At 33.6% G+C, this 21,939-nt stretch overlaps 1 protein-coding gene across 1 annotated transcript; it reads left to right on the plus strand.

Moving 5' to 3' along the window:
• Positions 1-12,698: 12,698 nt before the first annotated feature.
• Positions 12,699-20,844, plus strand: LOC145266545 (DNA-directed RNA polymerases I, II, and III subunit RPABC5). The gene is made up of 3 exons (XM_080122318.1): positions 12,699-12,809; positions 16,400-16,518; positions 20,426-20,844. Exons 2-3 carry the CDS (start codon positions 16,424-16,426, stop codon positions 20,532-20,534), a joined length of 204 nt encoding a protein of 67 aa, XP_079978444.1. The 5' UTR covers positions 12,699-12,809; positions 16,400-16,423; the 3' UTR covers positions 20,535-20,844.
• Positions 20,845-21,939: the final 1,095 nt, after the last annotated feature.

Genomic DNA, 21,939 nt, shown 5'->3' on the forward strand with positions numbered 1-21,939 from the left:
GTGTGTCATTGGTAATCAAGCTTGTAGGCGAGTCAAAATGCCTTCACAGGTCAGATTCAGCTGTAGGTTGCTGACCTTTAATTTAGGGGATAGATGCACATATATTTTCAGTTGGTTGATTTGAGCAGTAGAAGATATGAGAAAGAGAAAAACGAGCGTGGGATAAGAAGGTCTTATGTGCGTCGCATGGATTAACGTGTACATGTGCACATGGGTACATGTGTGTCGCATTGTGTACATGTGTTTAATGAGTTTAATTTACGATACAACTGACTGATTTACAGGGTAGAATGATAAAATTGTTGCTCTACAAAAGACGACATGATTCCATTTCCGTTTGATGAAAACCGGTTTTCCTTTTTTTGTTGCAGCCCATCTACTAGTTGGCCAGTTGTGTACAAATTCCAAGAGCGAACCTTCTATCATGCCTGAAAGTGACACAATGTTCAACAAGCGAGATCGGAGATGTGCCACTGTACAATTCATCCTCTCTATCGATCCAAGTTATGACAACAGGACCATTGCCAGCACCTTCAAAATGCATCGCTGGATTGCCATGAATAACAGGGACATGCCCAGAATAATGAAAACAAAGTTTCCGGACACGGTTATGGTCTTTAGAGTGGTTTCAAGTGAGGGCCACATCATGCCACCTCACATCTTTGAAGTCGGCCTCAAAGTCAACACCAAAGTGGACCTGGATGTGCTGAAGAGTGTAGATAGATGTCAGTTCTACTACATAATCAAGTTACCTGAATTGATTTTTTCAATAAAAGTTTTAAATAAAGCTGTAGTGTATGGGCTATAGAGGTTTATCAGATTTGTGTCTAACTCTCTGACTCCATAGAAATAAATAAAAAAACATATTTTAAGGGTGAATAAAAAAAGGCAACTTTATTTACTATTCGGGAGGTATATAGAGAAGGTTCGTTTTGTGGCAGAAGAGAATGTTCGTGAAATGTGTGTGAGAAAATCAACAGAAAGAATGTTCATTGAGTTATACTTATCGGTTTAGGTGGGAACAAAGTTAGTTTGAATTTACTTCAGTGTCTTCCTTTTCTGGTTTTTGTGAATGAAGCAGTGTTTAGTCATTCAAGGCGTTCAGGCCATAACGTGGGGCCAGTACGTCGTTTTTGACTTTCATATCCTTTTCGCGGCTTCTCCGGCCGCGTGGAAAATCAACCGTCCTTTTTTTCTTCTTCTTCTTCAAAACCCCAGAAAAAACGCGCCAAAAACCAAACTTCCTTTTTCCACCGGAAGTCCCGCATCTTCCAGTCCGCAGTCAATTCTTATTAATCCCCACAAATGTTGTTTTCTTTAGGGCAACACTTTTACTGTTAATGAATACATAATGAATATGATCCAAGCAATGAACGAATTTATTAAAAGAATCACATGGAGGGTCTACCACTGCTGCACTAAAATGAAGAGGATAAGAATGGCGTCACCACACAGGATAAGAATAAAGATGGAAATTTTATAGACGAAAACAAGAAAATAAATTATTGCAAAATGTACAAGATTAAAACAAGGATATGCTCACCACAGATACAGTCATTAGAAAACTTTGAATTTGACTTATTAAACCATGTGAAGGGTTTAAGAGTTAAAAAAATGCAAAAATACTTGAACCCCAAAACAAAAGCATAAATAAGGTATTCAAAAAAATAATTGACAATCCTAACATAATAGTTTCAGTGGATAAGACGATGAACATATATAGTATGAACTTTGAAACATAATAGACATCCTAACTGTAATCTCAGAACGTATATACCAGTCACTGGACAAAGCGGGGGAGGGTAGAGCGGTAGCTCTAGATATATCTAAGGCTTTTGACAGAGTATGGCATGAGGGTCTTCTCAAGAAAATCAGATCATACAGCATCACTGGAAGAATACATAACATAATTAGATCCTTCTTAGATAAGAGAAAAATCCAGGTTTCCCTTGACGGTCGTACATATAAACAATATGATATAAATGCGGGAGTGCCTCAGGGGTCTATCCTTGGACCTCTATTATTCCTAATATTCATAAATGACCTCCCTGACAAAATTGGGTATGTATGCTGACGACACCACGCTCTGACGACACCACGCTCTATAACAGACACGACAGGAAAACAAATGAACACATATCTAAAGAAATGACAGAAACACAAAAGGATGACCTCCGATCTGTAGTGGAATGGGGACAAAAATGGATGGTCACCTTCAATGCTGCCAAGACTAAACTTGTTTCCTTCAATAATTACAAGAAACCTTCTCTACCGCCAATAGCAATAGCCAATGAGTTTTTATCTGAAAGTACATCTTTTAAACTCCTCGACCTAATGTTCAAGGAAACATGAGTTGGAACAATTACATTGAGAACATTGCGAGGACCGCTGCAAAGAAGGTGAGTTCTCTCTACCGTGCTAGAAAGCTACTAACGCCCGAAAGTATCCTGTACCTCTATAAGGCCACCATTCGCACATGTATGGAGTATTGTTGTCATATTTGGGCTGGTGCATCTGCTACTAGTCTCTCGCTCCTAGACAAGGTTCAAAAGAGAGTCGCCAATCTGATAGGTCCTGAACTGTCAGCTAAACTTCAGCCTCTGTCACATCGACGAAATGTTGCATCCCTCTGCCTGTTCTACAAGTACTTTAATGGTAATTGCTCTGACGAACTGCAAGCACTTGTGCCCCCTAGACATAAATACCCCCCGACAAACCTGACAAGCAGCTAAATCCCACCCCTTCACAGTAGAGATCTCTAGATGCAAGAGAGCCTTCTACTCCAGTAGTTTTTTCCCCAGAACAGCTAGACTTTGGAATTCCTTTCCGGGTGCCTGCTTCCCCCATTGTACCAACATGCAGAAGTTCAAGTGTAACGTGGACCGATATCTTGCTATCCAACTTCCTACACAGTACCCCTGATGCTTATGTCCCTGATAGTAGCCCCCCACAACAAAGTGGCAATGTGCCTTGTTTGGGGTGAAAATGCAATAAAAAAATTAAAAATAATAAACTGATTTTGGGTGAACGAAAAAAAAAATTATAAAATTAACATTAAGATTATGTGAAAAAAAATAAACATTCAAGATAAAATAGAAATATATATATATACCAACTAATCCACGGTTTTTGTTGAAAGATCATAAACCTCACTTCAATAATAAACCTAGCATTAGATTAATTGCACCATATGTTTCTGATTTAGGTAATATTAGTAAAAAAAAATATTGGACACAATTATACCCACTTTAAAATCTAAAATACATTGTAACCTTTGGCTTTCTTCTGGGGAGGTGATAGATTGGTTCCAAAAAATTCCTAAATAGCAAAACAGTAAATTCATTATGTTTGATATCGACTCATATTATTCTTCTATAACTCCTGAACTATTTGAGAAAGCACTAAATTTAGCAGAAAGTGAAACAGATGTAACTAGATTAGAAATGGAGATTATAAAATTAGCGAGGAAAACCTTAATTAGATATGATAATGAATTATCAACAAGGAAGGATAGAGAAAACCATTTTGATGTTACAATGGGATCTCCGGACTCTGCGTAGTAACTGACCTGGTAAATCTGTATATACTAAAGAAGATGTATAAAAAAAAAATACTGGGCTTGAATGGATGTCTATATGGAGATGATGCATTATTTTTAGTTAATTCAAGCGATCGAATTATAGAAAATGCTTGAAAGAAAATTAAACTATTTTTTAATGAATTTAAGTTGCAATTGTAAAATAATGAATTTTTTAGATCTCTAAATCTCAATGACACTACTTATGAACCGTATTAAAGACCGAACCAAACACTATTCTATATAGATTTTACATCTAATCATCCAAAGTGTATGAAAACAGCTATTATCTCCAGAACAATTAGAATATCCAGGTTATTCTTTTTTTTTTCTTTTCTTTTTAAAATTAATGAAATCCTATTCTTCTGATGAGTCAGGGCAAAAAATATTAAAAACATTGACATAATAATTATATGATTGTTTCTGTGCTCCAGAATTGAACATTTTAACATGATGAAAGAAATAAACGATAACATCTTGGAATTTGGAATATATACTTTTTGTCATTTATTTTTATATGCTCTGTAGCTATATTTAACAAACATCGAGCTTCATAAATAAAAGGATTGTTATAAATAAAGGATGATATATAATTGAATATTATTTTCCCCATAAACACACACACACACACACACACACACACACACACACACACACACACACACATATATATATTGAGTAAGATGATTGATAATTTATAATTAAAATTAAAAATTAAAAATTGGTTTCACAAGGAAGAACAAACAAAATCAATGAATTGTACAATCGTTTCGGAAACAATGTTTTTATTGAGATAGACAATAAGCTCTAGGATATATATGCCTATTGAGCTTATTGTATATCTCCATTACAATGAGCACTGTTTTCTTTTATTTTAATTGTATTAATGAATTTACTAATACATTAAAATAAACTCTGCTCTTTAGACTGTTGTTCTAATCTCCTTAAAATTATATATATATATATATATATATATATATATATATATATATATATATATATATAGCCAATTTAAGGAATGATGTTTGCAGAGAGAACTTCTTGTCTGATACCCTAGGGAGCCAATAACATGATAAGTAGGCCCTCTGTCGGAGAAGTAAACAAAATTATCTCCAAGGGAGATAATTGTATCTCTACAGCTGCACAATTGTTTAACCAACTTAACGACTATACAATAGTTTTTACATCTGACTCAAAATATTCAATGTTCACAGTTTTGACGTCTTGGATGAGTAAGTCATTAATTAGAATTTAGTGATTAATAATTTGCCCAATGACGAGACAAGGACTTGAGAGTTTGTGAACCCAAAGATTGCTAATTGGTTTTGAGTGCGTGTTTGGCTCTCGACGCGTATTTGCACCTTGAAGAGACTCTCAGAGAAATATCAAGGCAGTCACCTGTGAAGGGGAGTAATTACGTCCTCACTAATTTGTTAGAAACTTCAAGATATTGTACTTTCTTTCTATGTATTTTCTATTTACTACTGTCTCTTCATATCTATCTATCTATCTGTCTGTCATGTGTGAATAAATTTTAATGTGTGTGTGTGACTTGGAAAGATTATCTATCTATTTATCTATCTATCTATCTATCTGTTGAACAGTACACAATATAGTGGGGCTACTTCCCAGATGACTATAACACGGCCGTTTTCAAGTCAAATGTAAATAAGTTCTAGTTGAGTAGTTTTCTTATATAATTCAACTTTACCCGAGTTCCACCATTACTGATCATTACGGTGTTGTCTCCCCTAAAACTTGTTAACTCTTATGCCCCAGCAGATGTTTTAGTGATATTTATATCCATGTTTGGTGTATGGAAATGCAAAAAAAAATCGCAAAAAAAAAAATGCAAAAAAATAACGATTTACTAAACAACGTTTTATTTACTGGATACTTTTCCGGTATTCACCGGAAGTTATTATCTCCCTTAGTAAGTTCGATTTACTGTGTGTGTGTGTGTGTGTGTGTGTGTGTGTGTGTGTGTGTGCTATTCGCACGAAATCCTCACCTCCTTAATCCTTCATTATAAACATTCAACACAAGAAAACACTTATGTTGGGACAATTTAAATTAATTTTCCTAACATGTAAATTTCATGTTAATACAGTGATTTCGTGTTCTTTGTTGAGTGTCGTTATTTTTCGGCATTTCATTTTTATTTCTTTAATAGCCTGGATGCCCGGCGTTGCCCGGGTGTTTGGAGGTGTGTGTTTAGCAAAAAAAAAAAAAAGAAAAAGAAAGTGGTAGTAGGCAGGCAATTGAACCCGTACCGCAAAGGAGGAAAACAACGTGAAAAAAAACAAAAAAACAAACAAAACATGACGTCTTTGCCGTTGCGTCCATTGGCAAACTGGAAGTGGCGAAGGTTTAAATTAAGGCTAGTCAATCGAAAAGAGGGGATGACTTTTGAAAATATCGGCGAAAAAAGCGACCCTTCCTTGTAGAAAGTGACCAGTTGAGGGTGAAGGAATTAATGTTTTTAGCCAATTTTTCATCCAAAGGGTCGAGCTTCAAAACGATACCAGTCTCGTGAAAATCTGTCAAAAGTTTTAGGCAGACATACGAACATACATACATAAATACATACATACATTTAAACAGACAGGTGATATTTATATTATAGATGCTTGGTGAAACCTTTCTATTAATTGGCAATCCCGTTAAATTTACCTTTAATGGTCCCACAGATACACTCCTACGTTTAACTTGAATAAAATTATGACACACCCAACCTCGGCTCTATAAATTGATAAATCCCAATTATAAATTGGTTATCCTACCGATCTCACATCCTACAATTCCCATCCTACATATTTATACATTTTTATACAATAAATATTTTGGTTTTTCAAATATTTTTGCACTCGGAAAAAAACAGACTTGCTTGTTCTTTATTTGCCGTGTTATTTGATCAAGTAGAAATTACAGTTATCGTCCCCTAACAGTGACTACATCCGTGTAATGCAGAAGTTAGCCACGAGGTTATAAAATTCTAGGTGCGCTGTGTCGCAAAGAAAAGGATTCAGTTTCTAGGGAAGAATTTGAAGGCGTTACTAATTCCGTACAACAAATTGAGGCATGACAACGGCACGACAAATGGCTGCTGTTGATTCTCTATTCATGTTATATTTAATCACGGCATTCAAGCAAAAATTATTATATTTAATTACGGCATTCAAGCAAAAATTCAACCTAGGATTCTTATGTCAAAAACAACAACAAGCAATCGATTTTAATTTTATACGGACTGGCGTATTGTTTTTTTTTGTTTTGTTTTGTTTGGGTTTTTTTTTTCCATATATACTTAGAGTATTTTTTTTACAGATATAGGTAGAGTATTTTTTTTATAGATATAGGTAGAGTATTTTTTTACAGATATAGGTAGATTATTTTTTTTAAATATGATGCAAACATAAAAAATGTTCCCTTTAGTTTAAAGAAAAAATATTTGTTTGCTTTTTTAAAGTTTTTTTAATAGTAAAAGTTTGTCAAAAAACTGTAACACTGGCTGGCACTTGTCTTCATTAGTTGTTGGAATAATAAAAGTAATACAAAAGTTAACCTTTAAAGGAAAGAACTTTATTTGTCTTTTTACATGTTGGAGTGAGTACAACACCTCGTTGGTTTCGGGGCTAAGAGTGTACTGCCTACTCGCCTGTGATGCTGGCTAGAGATTGGTTAACGAGAAAGAGGGAGAGGGAGATGATGAGGGACTATGGATAGCAGTTTCTGGTTTGTGTCCGGTTTATGAGAAAAAGAAAGAGAGGGGCTAAGAAACTATTATTTCTTGGGGAATAGTATCATTTTCGTCCCAATTCTTGGCTTTTAGGGGTGACTCAGGTCAGTCCTACAGGGGAACATTTTTTTTATCTTTTTAGTTTTGATTCGTATTTTTTTTTTTTTTTTTAACAAAATTTTTTAGTGGCAAAATACCCCCGCCTCAAATAAACAAACAAAAACCAAAAAAAAAAAAACATGACAGTCCGTCTAAATTAAAATCAGTTGCTTCATGTTGTTTTCGACATAAGAATCCCAGGTTGCTCGAGTGACGTGCCTAAATACCGCATGAATCAACAATAGTCATTTGTTGTGCCTTGTTCTACCTTTGTCGTGCCTTAATTTGTCGTAACCCTCATTTTCTTCTCACGAAATTGAATCATTTTCTTTGCGTCACAGTGCGCCAGCATTTTGTAACCACGTGGCTAACTCATAGGTTATTGTTTTCGAAAAGAGTCACTTAATTACGACAAGTGCAAAATAAAAAAATATTAAAAAACATAACTCAACAAAAATGCCGGCGAGAGAGAGGGTCGGGTGTTCATCGTGAAAGACGTCAGCACTTTAAAAAATTAAAATTGACTTCTTTTATAAGAATGAAACGTTTTGAAACTAATCAGGTTAAAACTTTTTTAAAACTATCCCCCCCCCCCGCACTGAATCATCAACTCCTGCACTTAAGGTTTTATTTATTTTCTTCTCACCGCAGGAAGATGTGAAACAAGGTCAAAAGGTAGGAGGAGAGTTAAGCCAGCACACCAAAAAGAAGGAGCAAATTGGGCAGCACCGTCGGTATTCCCTAGTACGGGCGCCTCAGTCAGCAAGCAATAAACTTACTCCCATACCCCCTTCCAAAAACAGGGAGGGGGGGGGGCAATGGCTCAGGAGGGTGAACTCATAGTACTACACAAGACATCAGTCATTCCTGTAAATGATTTCCTTTTTTCTTTTTGGGGATATACTATATTGTAATTATATTGGGAATAATATACGGAAATTATTTTGGGAATAATATACGCGAATTATTTTGGGAATAATATACGGGAATTATTTTGGGAATAATATACGGAAATTATTTTGGGAATAATATACGGGAATTATTTTGGGAATAATATACGGGAATTATTATGGGAATAATATACGGGAATTATTTTGGGAATAATATACTAAAGTTATTATGAAATAATATACAGGGATTTATTTTGGAAATATTATACTGGAATTATTTTGGGAATAATATATGGAAATTATTTTGAGAATATTATAGAAATTTATTTTGGGAATATTATATTTGAATTATTATAGAAATAAAATACGGGAATTATTTTGGGAATAATATACTTAAATTATTATGGAAATAATATACAGCGATTTATTTTTGGAATACTATATTGGAATTATTTTTGGAATAATATATTGGAATTATTTTTGGAATAATATATTGGAATTATTTTGGGAATAATATACAAGGATTTATTTTGGAAATATTATATTTGAATTATTTTGGGAATAATATACAGGATTTATTTTGGGAATAAAATACAGGAATGATTTTGGGAATAATATATGGAATTTATTTTGGAAATATTGTATTGGAATTATTTTGGGAATAATATACGGGCATGTAAGGACTAAAGGATGGAATAAGGGAAGCATGAATTATACAGCTGTCGAAAGTAAAGCAAGATTAACTTTCTACTCTCCTTAAATTATAACGTGAGGTCGAGAAACCCTTGAGACTCAAACTTGTGTGTGCATATTTGGTATCAAACTGATCCACTTTGCTCAACCACTCTAACTCCAAACTGAAAATATAAATACATCTAAAGGTTTGCTGAGTATCTATTTTCCGATCTGGAGTACATGATAGGATACAGAAGGACAGGATCTCTCCAACTGTAGCTCTTGTGAATGCCAATTCATTATTTCTCTGTTGACGTCACAATGGTTGGTCCTAGCAGGTAAACAAGATTTAATAAAGTCTACACAACTAATTAATGCAAAATGTTACATACTGTTGACAGCAGCTGTGGCAGCAGCTTCTAATGTCCAACCCCCCCTTTTCAATGTGGCAATTATTTTATCATGATGATGACATCTTCATCAAAACATAAACAAAATTACTCAGTTTCGAGATTTTTTTTTATGCCAGGAAAGACAAAAAATACAGAAGTTTAATATGGTTATATTGAAGATGTAAACTCGTGACTAAATTGAAGAGGTTAGCTTCCAAATAGTTGCGTTTTTAAAAATTATTATGCTGAAAAAGACACAAATATGAAAGTTTATTGAACGAAATGAAACAAACTATTTTTTTGCCAACAATCTTATTTACACAACATTTCTTTAAAAAAATTTTTTTTTTTTTCGGAACAAATCATATTAAAAAAGACGCTATCATTTGGAAGTTATACACTTTAATATATATATATATATATATATATATATATATATATATATATATATATATATATGTTTGAAATGTGTCAGTACTTCACCATGCTACACTCATTTTGACCATGGGCGCCAATGCTTGCTATTTTACTGAGTCAGTAGGGGCTCCCACTAACAACAGTGGTTAATTTTTTTTTTTATACAGGCGGGGTGGAGGGCATACTTCCACTGGGCAACGCCTGTACACAGGTCCTGCTAGTAATAAATAAATGTTACCAAAAGCAAGATAAGTTACTCTTCTACCTTCCTTGATAAGTTTTTTTTCGGTGCTTATTCAAATTGGCACTAATGGCAGCAATTAAAAGTAAAGAAAATACAGTTGGTTGGTTGGTTGTTTTTGTTTTACGGCATATCAACCCTTTCCAGGTTATTTAATGCGGAATCCGGTGATTTTGAAGAAAATTCTTTTGATAGAATATATTTGATTTTTGCAAGTCGGTTTCTATTTAACCCATAGTTGGAACCCTAACAGGTACTACCACTCCGGGTCAGAGTGGACCTGGGAGCAATGGCAATTAAAGGGTGGCTCCACACTCCCTAAAGCCTGCAAACTGGGGCCTCACCATCGGATATAGTTTAAGGTCATATCCAGAACCTCTCTCTCAGGTCTTTTTAAGCCAGGGATATTAACTTCAACTAGGGTTGCTACTTTCTTCCTTTTATCTCACCTTTACTCCTGATCTGAAATGGAACACGTACATCAAATCTGTTGGTAAGGTCGCTGGAAAAATTGTGAGATCCTTCTACCGCTCCAGTAGATATTTCACTGCTGATGGAATTCTCTATCTATATAAAAGCCAAATACGTCCAAGGATGGAGTACTGCTGCCACATCTGGGCAGGAGTTGCTAAAAACAGTCTATCCTGCTTTGACAGAGTACAAAATAGACTTCATAGCCTAGTGGGGATGCTCTTTTCTCTTCCCTGCAACCTCTCTCCCACAGAAAAGACATTGCGAGCCTGTCTTTGTTTTATCATTATTTCCCCAGGAAATGCTTATCTGAGCTCCAATCTTTCACGATAAACCCTTATCCTCGAGTGGCCTCTTGGCCTTGATAAGTGGTGATGCCTATGTAAAAAAAATAAAATAAAATAAATAAATAAACACCCGTCTAGCTGAAACCACTGTCAGTAATTTTCCCCATTCTTTATCTGTGCCTAAATCAAAACGTAGATTCCATGAACATAGTTTCTTTGAAGTGCATGCCTGTGTAACTTTTTTCCGTTTGCCTGTTTCCCACCTGACTACAACTTGGATGTCTTCAAGTCCAACATAAACAAATTCCTGTTGAACCGCCCCCCCCTTAAGTAAGACACTTTATCAGATCTCCATTACTAACGATTACTAAGATATTGTCCCATTGATTATTGTACACACAATGACCCTTATCCCCGAGTGGCCTCCGGGCCTTGATAAGTGGTGACTTCCATGTAAAAAAAAAAAAGATCACTATGTCAGGTTTAACACCTTCACTTTCTAGGTATGTAGGTAGGAATTGCAGAGTCATAGTGAATGGTATCTAACATTTCCAATAGTTTTTTCTAGTACATGTTCTCAGGACTTACTGATAACACCGGATGCCATAATTAGATTGGGGAATGGAAAATATGGATGAAAATCTCATCTATAAATATGAAAGCGAAAATGTTTGTGTGTGTGTGTGTGTGTGTGTGTGTGTGTGTGTGCGCGCGCGCGCGCACGCGCGTGCGTTTTTGTGTATGTCCAAGAAAGGTTTTTTTCCGAGAACTGATCGGTCGCCTCACAACTTCCTAAAACTTTTTATATCGCGCCTAAACTAAATGATAATATCTACGAGTTAACAACCGGGATCGCCTGTCTATTTAATGTTTAATAAATAAGGTGGGACAACTCAATTCGAATTACCCAGATCTAAAAACAAGGAAAAATATGCATGATGGACGTACTTGTGACGGAAGGGAAACATCGTATTCCAAAAATCATGTAAATTGATCAAGTAGTTTTATCAAAGAAATTATTTATCAAAGTTACATTTTTCTAGTTCTCACATAACGCTCAACATTATTTTTTAACCGAATAAACGGTTTAAATTGAGTAAAACCACAAAGAACTTTTCCAGATAGGTAGATGTGTAATAGCTACAGTTTACTATTAATATCACTAAAAATCGTAAAAACTGATTATCAAAATAAACAAAAAACAAACAAAAAAAAAACACAGAAAAAATCTTTACACATACCCGTCACGGAAAATCATGTAAATTTATCAAATAGTTTTGTTATTTATAAAATAACAAAACTACTTAATCAATTTACGTAATTTTTGGAATATGATTTTTTTTTCCGTGACGGGTACGTGTAATCATAAAGATTTTTTTCTGTTTTTTTTTTTTTTTTTTTTTTAAATAATTTGAATTCTGGATAAGAACCCGACTGCCTTCCCATGAAGAAAGAATTGGACACAAAGTCAGCTTTTAATGTAGGAATAATTCAGCTCATTAAAAGGACATTCTTGATTAGGACAAAAAATGCCATTTTTTTAAATGAAAATTACCTAAATCTATAAAGTATATTAGAACTGATTCTACACTTTTGCCCTTAGCGCAATATTCCAAACGCTGGGGTATCACTAGTTAGATTAGAATCCACGGAGTGAATGAGGTATTATGGTAAATGTTGCCAGTCAAGAGTAAGACTCCAAAGTCTACATCTGTTAATTTTTTCACCTTAGTCACAAAGACCCTCCTGCACTCTCCCAAATTTCTTATAGGGCCTTGTGCCTAAGTTTGTTGTTGAAAATTTTTTTCTTTTCCCAATTTTTAATTGAAAACTAAATTTTTTTAGACAAATAAACTATATAAATAAGATTATCTCCCTTATGAATGCAAAAGTTGTTTCCCTTGTAGGGAGGGTGGCAAAAAAAAAAAAAACAAAAAAAACGGAAGTTATTTCCTGCGCATGCGCAAAACTTCCTATTATTATTTTTACCTTTACGCACGTTGTTTGTTTTTAAGTTGTTGGTAAGTAAAATCCCGATATGTTATTAATTATTTTCATATTTATTTCACAATTTCCGTAATATTGTTTTTTTGATTTTACGGAAAGACTTTTTGGGGTGACTTTTATCCGTGAGAAAACATAAACCATTCAACGAAACTATTATAATTTCACGCACGTGTCCATGTTTTTTTTTTTTTTTTTTAAATTCAATTTTCACCCCAAACAAGGCACAATGCCACTTTAAAGTAGGGAGGCTACTATCGGGGACATAATTTGCAGGGGCATTATGAAGGGAGATGAGTAGCAAGATGTTTGTTCACATTACACTTGAACTTCAGTGCAGTTGGGAAAACAGAATACCGGAAGGGAGTTCCAAAGACTTGCACTTCTGGGGAAGAAACTGTAAACTGAGTTTTTAACAGTATTTTATCCGGTTTTTTATTTATAACATCTTCTCTCACACTTACCGTGTTAAAGAGAGAATAAGACGCCATCTTGAATTTTCCAGCCGTAAACACTGTATGGTTTTCGAGCTGAATAAACATGTTACATTGAATAAAAACACAAAAAATATATCCAGTTTGGTAGAAAAGTAACTTATCTTGCCTTTGATAACATTTATTTGTTATATATTTGTTTTTTGACAACTTTTTCGAATCTGTGTGTACAGTAATGCAAACCCTTTTTTTTTTTTTTTTTTTTTTTTTTTTTTTTTTTTTTTTTTTTTTTTCCTTTTGGAAATTAAGTTTAGTCCTTAATCTTTCAAATGCAATAAAAAAGTCGGAAACCTACAAAAAAATTATGATAAATAGGCTTTCAAAACTAGGTCCCCCTATCTTTGTCCGCCCATTTTTGCCCGTACATAAATCGAAGTGTATAGTAATACAAACACACACGTGTGTGTGTGTATATATATATATATATATATATATATTAATAAAAAAAATAAAAAAGCTGCGATTTTTTTAACATGACGAAGTTGATAACATTAATAATACAAAGTGTAGTTTTTACGCGACTATTAAAAGAAAAACAACCCCACGTTATTTCCATTAGATGAAAACATTTAAAAAGGTTAAATTTTTACGACGTGCCTCCTCAGTGTATTAAACACCCCCAACCTCCCCATGTTAAGAATGACTTTTGGGGTTGGGCAGGGTTATTCCGAACGCCGTTCTTAACACGGGGAGGTTGGGGTGTTTACGCTTAGGCACGTAGCAAAAATGTACCAAAATTTTGAAGAAAAAAAAATGACTTAAGAACGGGGGTGGGGATACAATTTCACACTTATCTAGTCTGTGCAATCTTTTTGTTATTTTAACTTCGCCATTACTTTTTTTTGCTCTGAACTGCAAGCACTTGTATCTCCTCGACGTGACTACCCCCGACAAGTAAATAAGTCCCACCCCTACAGTAGAGATACCTAGGTGTAAGACACACAGATTCGAAAAAGTTGTCAAAAAACAAATAAATAAATGTTATCAAAGGCAAGATAAGTTACTTTTCTACCAAACTGGATATATTTTTCGTGTTTTTATTCAATGTAACATGTTTATTCAGCTCGAAAACCATACAGTGTTTACCGCTGGAAAATTCAAGATGGCGTCTTATTCTCTCTTTAACACGGTAAGTGTGAGATAAGATGTTATAAATAAAAAACCGGATAAAATACTGTTAAAAACTCGCTCAATATATATTACCGTGACATAGGTTGACATATATTCGGCGAGTTTTTAATCGTATTTTGTATAGTTTATTATTTATAACACCTTTTCCAAACTTACGGTGTTAAAGAGGGTGTGAGACGCCGTCTTTAATTTTCGAATACATCGGTAAACACTGTTTTTCGAGCTGAATAAATGTTACATTGAATAAAAACACAAAATATATCCAGTTTGGCAGAGAAGTAACTTATCTTGCCTTTGATAACATTTATTTGTTATATATTTGTTTTTGACAACTTTTTCGAATCTGTGTACAGTAATACAAACCCAAAAAACCTTGTTTGTACAAAGCATAAATTAGCCGAGTGATTCTGTAGATGTATCGGAATTCTGGGTCAATTTTTGACACTGTTAACACGAAACTGCGAATAAAATATAAAAAACTCGTAATTTCTCTTAAAAGTGGGTTGTTTATTTTCTTTATGGAATATACTTCCAAAATAAACTATTAAAGTTGTTTAAAAAAATAATAGAAATATTATATTTTAAAAAAGTATTTACAAAGTGCCGGCGCGCCTTCATGCAGCCTTTTTTTTTTTTTTTTTTTTTTTTTTTTTTTTTTTTTTTTTACATAATGAAATCAATTTAATTTTACGAGTTAATTTTTTTTTATCTATCAATTTTTCTATTGGTTAAATTTTTACGATATTTTCAGGGTCAGTGTGAAATTTTATGCTCCTTCCAATAAACCGAATATAATATTTTAGACAAATGTTTTTTTTTTTCGCCCCCATTTTGAAATGTCTATTAAAATTTTAATAATTAATTTATGTACCAAAGTTTTATATATCACAAATTGAAGATAAAGATCAATAAATATATTGTAAATTAAAACAAAAGTTCTTTTTGGAAATTTGCTTGTAAAATCCAAAGTGTAAAACTTTTTCTTTTTTTTTTTTTATTTGAAGCCTATGTTCTGCTTATATTGTCCAGTAAGTAATGGACGATGACAATTTTTTTCCATTTCATTCAAATTTTTTTTTTTTTTTTAAAGCAAAATCTTATAAGTAAAATTCGACTATTTTTAAACTATGGGAACTCATTTGAAATGTCGTCACGGTAAGAAAAAAAGAAGACTATAAAAAGGCAAGAACATGTTCGAGAAGACTCATGTGGGTGACGTCACAGACGTAATGAAAAGTTTTGCGTGGCAGGAGAATGGAAAACTAAATGTTGTTATAAAGAGCTCTACATTGCGAGTGAAATAGTCGCATTTGCGAGTGATTTTTTAAAGTGGTGACTAGAAATAATGAAACGCTTATCTTTTGTCAATTGTATTTCTTTCACCGACAATCTTCCAAAACTCTCTACTGAGTGAAAAATATCTTTTTAACTTTGTTTTATTAAAAAAAAAAGAAAAAAAAGTTATTTAAACAAAAGTTTAATAGAACTATATATATATATATATATATATATATATATATATATATATATTTTTTTTTAACGAAGGCTGTTTAAAAAAAACATCTAAAGAAATTATACGGTTTATACCTTCCAGTATCAACATAAAACTTGTTGTATATTTAGAATTACACTTATCAAAAAAATAAAGAAAATGTTATGTACATTATCGTCACAGAACAAAGATGTCATATTCCAAAAATCATGTGGGCTTAGCTAGTAACTTTTCTATTTGGCTAGTAAACGAAAACTAAGGATAAATTTACCCATAGAACCTTGTTATACAACAACAAAAAAAAAAAAGCAAGATGAAGTTATTTTCTATTCTTTGTCTACTTTGTGACAGAGGCTACAATGTGTTGGGTAACGTTACAGATGTGTGTGTAACAGGAATTTATTAAATTTAACACACGATTTCATTGAATTTTGCCCAAATCTTTTCTTTTCTAAAATAAAATGATTTTCAGCTGCGTTTCTTTTCACAGGTGTGCCATTTCGTTTAATCCAACATGATCATTCCAATCCGATGCTTCACTTGTGGAAAGGTGATTGGCAACAAATGGGAGGCTTACCTTGGCCTGCTCCAAGTTGAATACACAGAGGGGTGAGTTTTGTGGCAATTGAAAATTAATTCAAACCCCAAAATGTAGTTTATTGCTATTTGAATTTATTTAATGCAGCAATAAATTAAAAAAAAAAAAATTGTTAGTAAAATTTTGCAGTCCATAACCTGTTGGATAGTGGATAAAGTACTTGGTAAAATTTAGTTGTGAAGTTATCAACTTCTGGAGGTTGAAGTGTAACAGTGCGTATGTTAGTAGCAGTAGTCACTAATGATGGGACGATTCTAATATTTTTCCCGGATTCTATACTAAATTGTTGATTTCAATTCTTTATAAATCTCTAAATATTTTACTATAAAATCATTATTTTGTGCCGATTACTGTAAGAAAACATTTTAAATGTGCATGTATTTTCTCAAACGTAAAAACATACTTGTGAGGGGCTGATCTAGAGATTTTAGTCTTACTGAAAGTTTTAATCAAAGATTTATTTTATTACAAGCAATGGAAGATGTTTTATAAAAACAAAATTAAATAAAATAAAGGAATCTGTTTTGGCATCGGAAAATAGGCTTAAATTTTCCCAATTCTGATACAGATTTCAATACCCCAAAAGCTCCGATTTTCCTGATTCTGATTAATCGTCCCAACACTAGTAGCTGCTGTATGCAAATGACCAAGCTGGTTGTGCAATTGGCAGCGGAGATAAAAAGGACAAGTGGTATTCGAGACACATAGTCCGTGAGTGGGATCACATCAGAACGACCAAGATAAACCTGTTACGCACAGTGGGCGAGAGCGACCAGCAAAGACCTGTAAATAAATGTTGGTTGTTTCACTAATAATAAAAGGGGTTATTTCTTGTATAGATAAGTCAAAATAGTGATATTTACAACTAGAAATAAAATAGATTTAACGGCTTTACATTGCGAATGATTTTTCAAAGTGGCGGCTAGAAATAATAAAACACTTATCTTCTGGCGATTGTATTTCTTTCACTGACAATCTTCCAAAGTTCACTACTGAGTGAAAAATGTTTTTTCAACTTATATATATATATATATATATATATATATATATATATAACCAACAATTAAATTATTTAAACAAAAGTTTAATAGAACAATATACTCTTTTCTTTTTAAACAAAGGCTGTTTAAAAAAATATCTGAAGAAATTAGAATGTTTATACCTTTAAGTATCAACATAAAATTTACTGCATATTTAGAATTACACTGATAAAAAAAAAAACCCAGAAAAATCTGTGTCATATTCTAAAAATCATGTGGGTTTGGCTAGTAACTTTTCTATTTAGCTAGTAAGCAAAAATGTTTAGTTGTCAAAGGTCAACTAAAGATAAGTTTGTTCATAGAGCCCTGTTTAAGGCTCCTAAAATTTGTATTAGAATTGTCTGCAAGGACCCATGGCACAGTAGTTAGAGTAGTTGTAAAATCAATTATATAAAAAGTGACCTTCTCCTAAAGCTTGAAGGTTCAGTCCTCAGTGTGGGTGACCAAAAAATACAATTGCGAATTACTTAGGACCTCTATCCAACCATATCTGACGAAACAAGAGCACGCTACCCCCATGAAGTAATTAAAGCTCAAAATTCTGTTCAAATTCCCGAGTTCAACAGAAACATTCCGGAGTTTGACAAGATAACCTGAAGAAAGCTGGAGGTTACATTGACCGAAACGTTGTGAAAATCGCACTCAAGATGAGAACAGTAATCCAATGAATCCAAATAACCAATCCTCATCTCAAAAATTCAAAAACGTTATACATAACATCTTTCTTTTAAAACCTATAACACCCACTGCTTTTTTTGTCCCCACTTTTGTCCCTTATGGAGATATGTGACCTTGTGTGTACAGAACATCTCTACTAAACTACTCTATTAATCTTTGGTCTACAGACTTAAAACTTGAAATAACAGGGATTGAACCTGTGGAACAAATTCAGTAAAAATAACTGCTAAGCAGTCAAAATAACTGCTAAGCAGTCAAAATTGGAATTTGACAGATGTAAGTCGACTTAATGCTCCTCTACATATGCGCAATTATAGACTTATACTTTTAAGTTTGTTAATTTGTAAAGTATTAATATGCATGTGGACTTAGCTCAAATGGTAACAAATAATGCCTGAGAGCTAAATGTTTTAGTTTCAATTCTAGCTGATGGCGCTTAAGTCAGTTTATTGTTTTATTTTATTTAACTTTTGAAATCCTTACACTATAATTGGGTACAATATAATAATCAATAGATAATTGACTATAGTATAAGTACGAAATCTGCATAAATTAAAATATATTTAAGCATATTTTATGAACAGGCAATGCCAGTAAATTTATAATACTAAACTTTGTTCCTAGAATCCTTATTTCAATTTTGATTAAAATCTATTAACATATTTAAAAACAAAATTATTTGATAAATTTACCTGATTTTATTTATTTTTTTTTCAATCACGGGTATGTACATCATTCAAATTTTTTTTATTTTTGTGTTTTCATCTAGGCAAGCACCGAATATCTGGTTTTTAAAAAATGTCTAAAACTTAAGTTTTAAGAAAGAATGAAAGTCAGGAAATCTTGCTTAGTGTCTAATAATTATGAATTAAATTCAAATTCAATGCTAATTTGAAATATTTGAATTTTCAGGGGGGGGGGGGCATATTATTCAACTTAAAATACTGAGATATTTGGAATATTAATTGACATCTAATACCTATTATTAAAATTTCACAAAAATCAAATATCCAAATTTTCACAAAGGGTTTCCATCTCTTTGTTCCTTTTACATAAAACTAAATTAATCTAAATATAAACCACATTTGGATCCTTTAGGCCAAGCAGCTGCGAGGTACCTTAAGATTCCAGACGTTTTTGAATGGGCACTTTTATTGATAGTGCACACTTGAAACTCTAGTCCTCTTCGAAGTAATCTGCTCCGGCTGCAATGCAGTTATTGTACCGTTCCAACAACTTCAAGAAGGCCCATGTAAGTCCCCTTGTGTGCGCATGTCACTGACCCTTGTCAAATCTTCTTTCATCTCCTCAATTGTCTCATAATGACAGCTTTTAAGGTTTACCTTGAGCTTAGGGAATAACTAAAAGTGATGGGGAGCAAGGTTTGGTCTGCAGTATTTGAATTGATCAGCTCGACCATCTCCCTTCTGTCATAACAATGTCCTTTTTTTTTTTTTATCTTCTCTGAGCAACCTTTGGAGAAACTTTATATGCAAATCTTCCGCATCTTCCGTTCCTTGCGAATAATTGCATTTACAGTTCTCGTACTGACATCAAACTGTGCACTTATTGTTGCTATAGACACACAACGGTCCTTATCCATGAAATTCTTTATTTGGCCAATCAACTCTGGCGTTCTGATTCCCTTACTCCTCCCACACCTCTCATCATCCCTCACAGACCCCCTGCCTTTCTTGAATCTCTTATGCCACTCAAAAACTGATGCTCGATTCATGCAAAATGGTCCAAAAGCAGCCTGAAGCATTCCATACAATTCTGTGGCATTTTTTCCAAGTTTAAAACAGAATTTTATTGCGCACCGTTCTTCTAAACTGTCCTCACATCCAGATTGCATTTTAAAATTCACCAGTTGTGACAATCAGGGTTTAGTAGAGTGTATTCCAATTCCTGCTGTAGCTGTTCATTTGAACCTGAAATCATAAAAATTGGCCAATCAGCTCATAAGATGTATAGCTGTAACATACTGAATTTTCAAGCATCTACAATTTTAAATGCCTGTACAAAAAATGTCTGAAAATTTATTAACGGCACCTTATGTTCGAAAATTTCTAATGATCAGTTAATTAGTTTAGGAATGAATCCTGTACATAGCAATATATAAACTTAACTATGTCTTAATTAAAAAAAGATGTCTGATGGTTGTTATTGTCCTGAAACCTTTTTTTTTATCTTTTCTTAGGGATGCCCTGGATGCTCTTGGCCTGAAACGATATTGTTGCCGGAGAATGCTGCTCTCTCACGTCGACCTTATTGAAAAGTTGCTCAATTATGCACCTCTCGAGAAATAAATTGTGTGTGTGGGGAGAGGGGTAATCTAAGGTTGTGTACATATTCTGTTTCTGCCCTCCAATTATTTTTCTTCCCAGTTGCAAAAGACGACCAAAGTTCTTGAAGACTGGAACAAACTCTACTTTTTACCAATTCTTTTTCTCTTGCTTGACGGAATTTTTCAAACCTTTCTCATGAAAGTTGCTTCTTTTCTGAGACCCAGTCAAGAACATTCTCAAAACTTGGGCTGACAATGGAGATATTTAACATCTATAATTAAAACTTTTTGTAAGAAAAAAAATTCAATAAAATGTAAAGAATTACAGAAAACTCTTTTCTTTCTTTTAATTTTTTAACTTCAGTGTAAGTCCTTGGAAATCGTCAGTCAAGATTGAACGTTCAACACACTTCTTAGCACAATATGTATAAAAAAATTTGAAATTGCTTAAAATATCTCAATAATGGCATACTAGTAATTGACCAGTTGTGTACAAATTCTAACAGCGATAGAAGCCTTCTATCATGTCTGAAAGTGGTAACATGATACAATGTTCGGGTGAGATCAGAGATGCACCACTGTACAACTCATGCTCTCTACTGATTCAAGTTATGACAACAGGACCATTGCCAGCACCCTCAAAATGCATCACTGGATTGTAATGAATAACAGGGACGTGCTCAAGGTGATGAAAACAAAGTTTCTGGCTACAGTTATGGTGTTTGGTGTGGGTTCAAGTGAAGGCCACATCATGCCACCTCACATCTTCGAAGTCGGCTTGAAAGTCAACACTAAAGTATACTTGGATGTGCTGAAGTGTATGGTGATTCCCTGATGCAATCAGGTGGCCACTGGCAGACCGTGGGTGTGGCAGCAGGACTCTGCGCCGGCCCACAAGTCCAAAGAGACCCAGGATTGGCTTCAGAAGGAGTGCTACGACTTTGTACCCTTCTTTCATTGGATAGATGTTGGCTCTACTACATAATCAAGTTACCTAAATTGATTTTTTTTTTTCAATAAAAGTTTTAAAATAAGGCTGTAGTGTTGTTTTCTTTGGGGGGGAGGGACAAATTTATCGTTTTACTGTATAACGATTTGATAAACTCATTGTGACATTTTTGCACATAATTTTGGATGTGCTTTTTTTTCCTATTCTTTTATCTGTGCCATTTTTACTGTGCCAATTCTTCCGGTTCCATTTTTTACCTAAAATCGTTATGATCTATAGATTTTAATTTTACTGGTAATATAAGACCACATGTCAACCCCGTTCAACAACTTCTTGATCCCCCCCCCCCCGATTTTCTGGCTGTATAGTTATGTTTTACGCATTATTGGCAGGATGTGTTTGGGTTCATAAGTGTATATCTATATCTATATATATATATAAAAGTGAAAATGTATGTATGTACGCTTTTGCTCGGTTC

The sequence above is a fragment of the Euprymna scolopes genome, chromosome 41 (assembly GCF_053919585.1).
Source record: "Euprymna scolopes isolate OS-2025 chromosome 41, ASM5391958v1, whole genome shotgun sequence".
Classification (NCBI taxonomy): domain Eukaryota; kingdom Metazoa; phylum Mollusca; class Cephalopoda; order Sepiida; family Sepiolidae; genus Euprymna; species Euprymna scolopes.

What these genes read in the sequence shown, in the direction of transcription:
- LOC145266545 (XM_080122318.1), top strand. Translation starts at nt 16,424, where the DNA reads ATGATCATTCCAATCCGATGCTTCACTTGTGGAAAGGTGATTGGCAAC. An exon ending in CAAGTTGAATACACAGAGGG is followed by an intron (nt 16,519 to 20,425) that starts GTGAGTTTTGTG and finishes ATCTTTTCTTAG; the next exon opens with GGATGCCCTGGATGCTCTTG.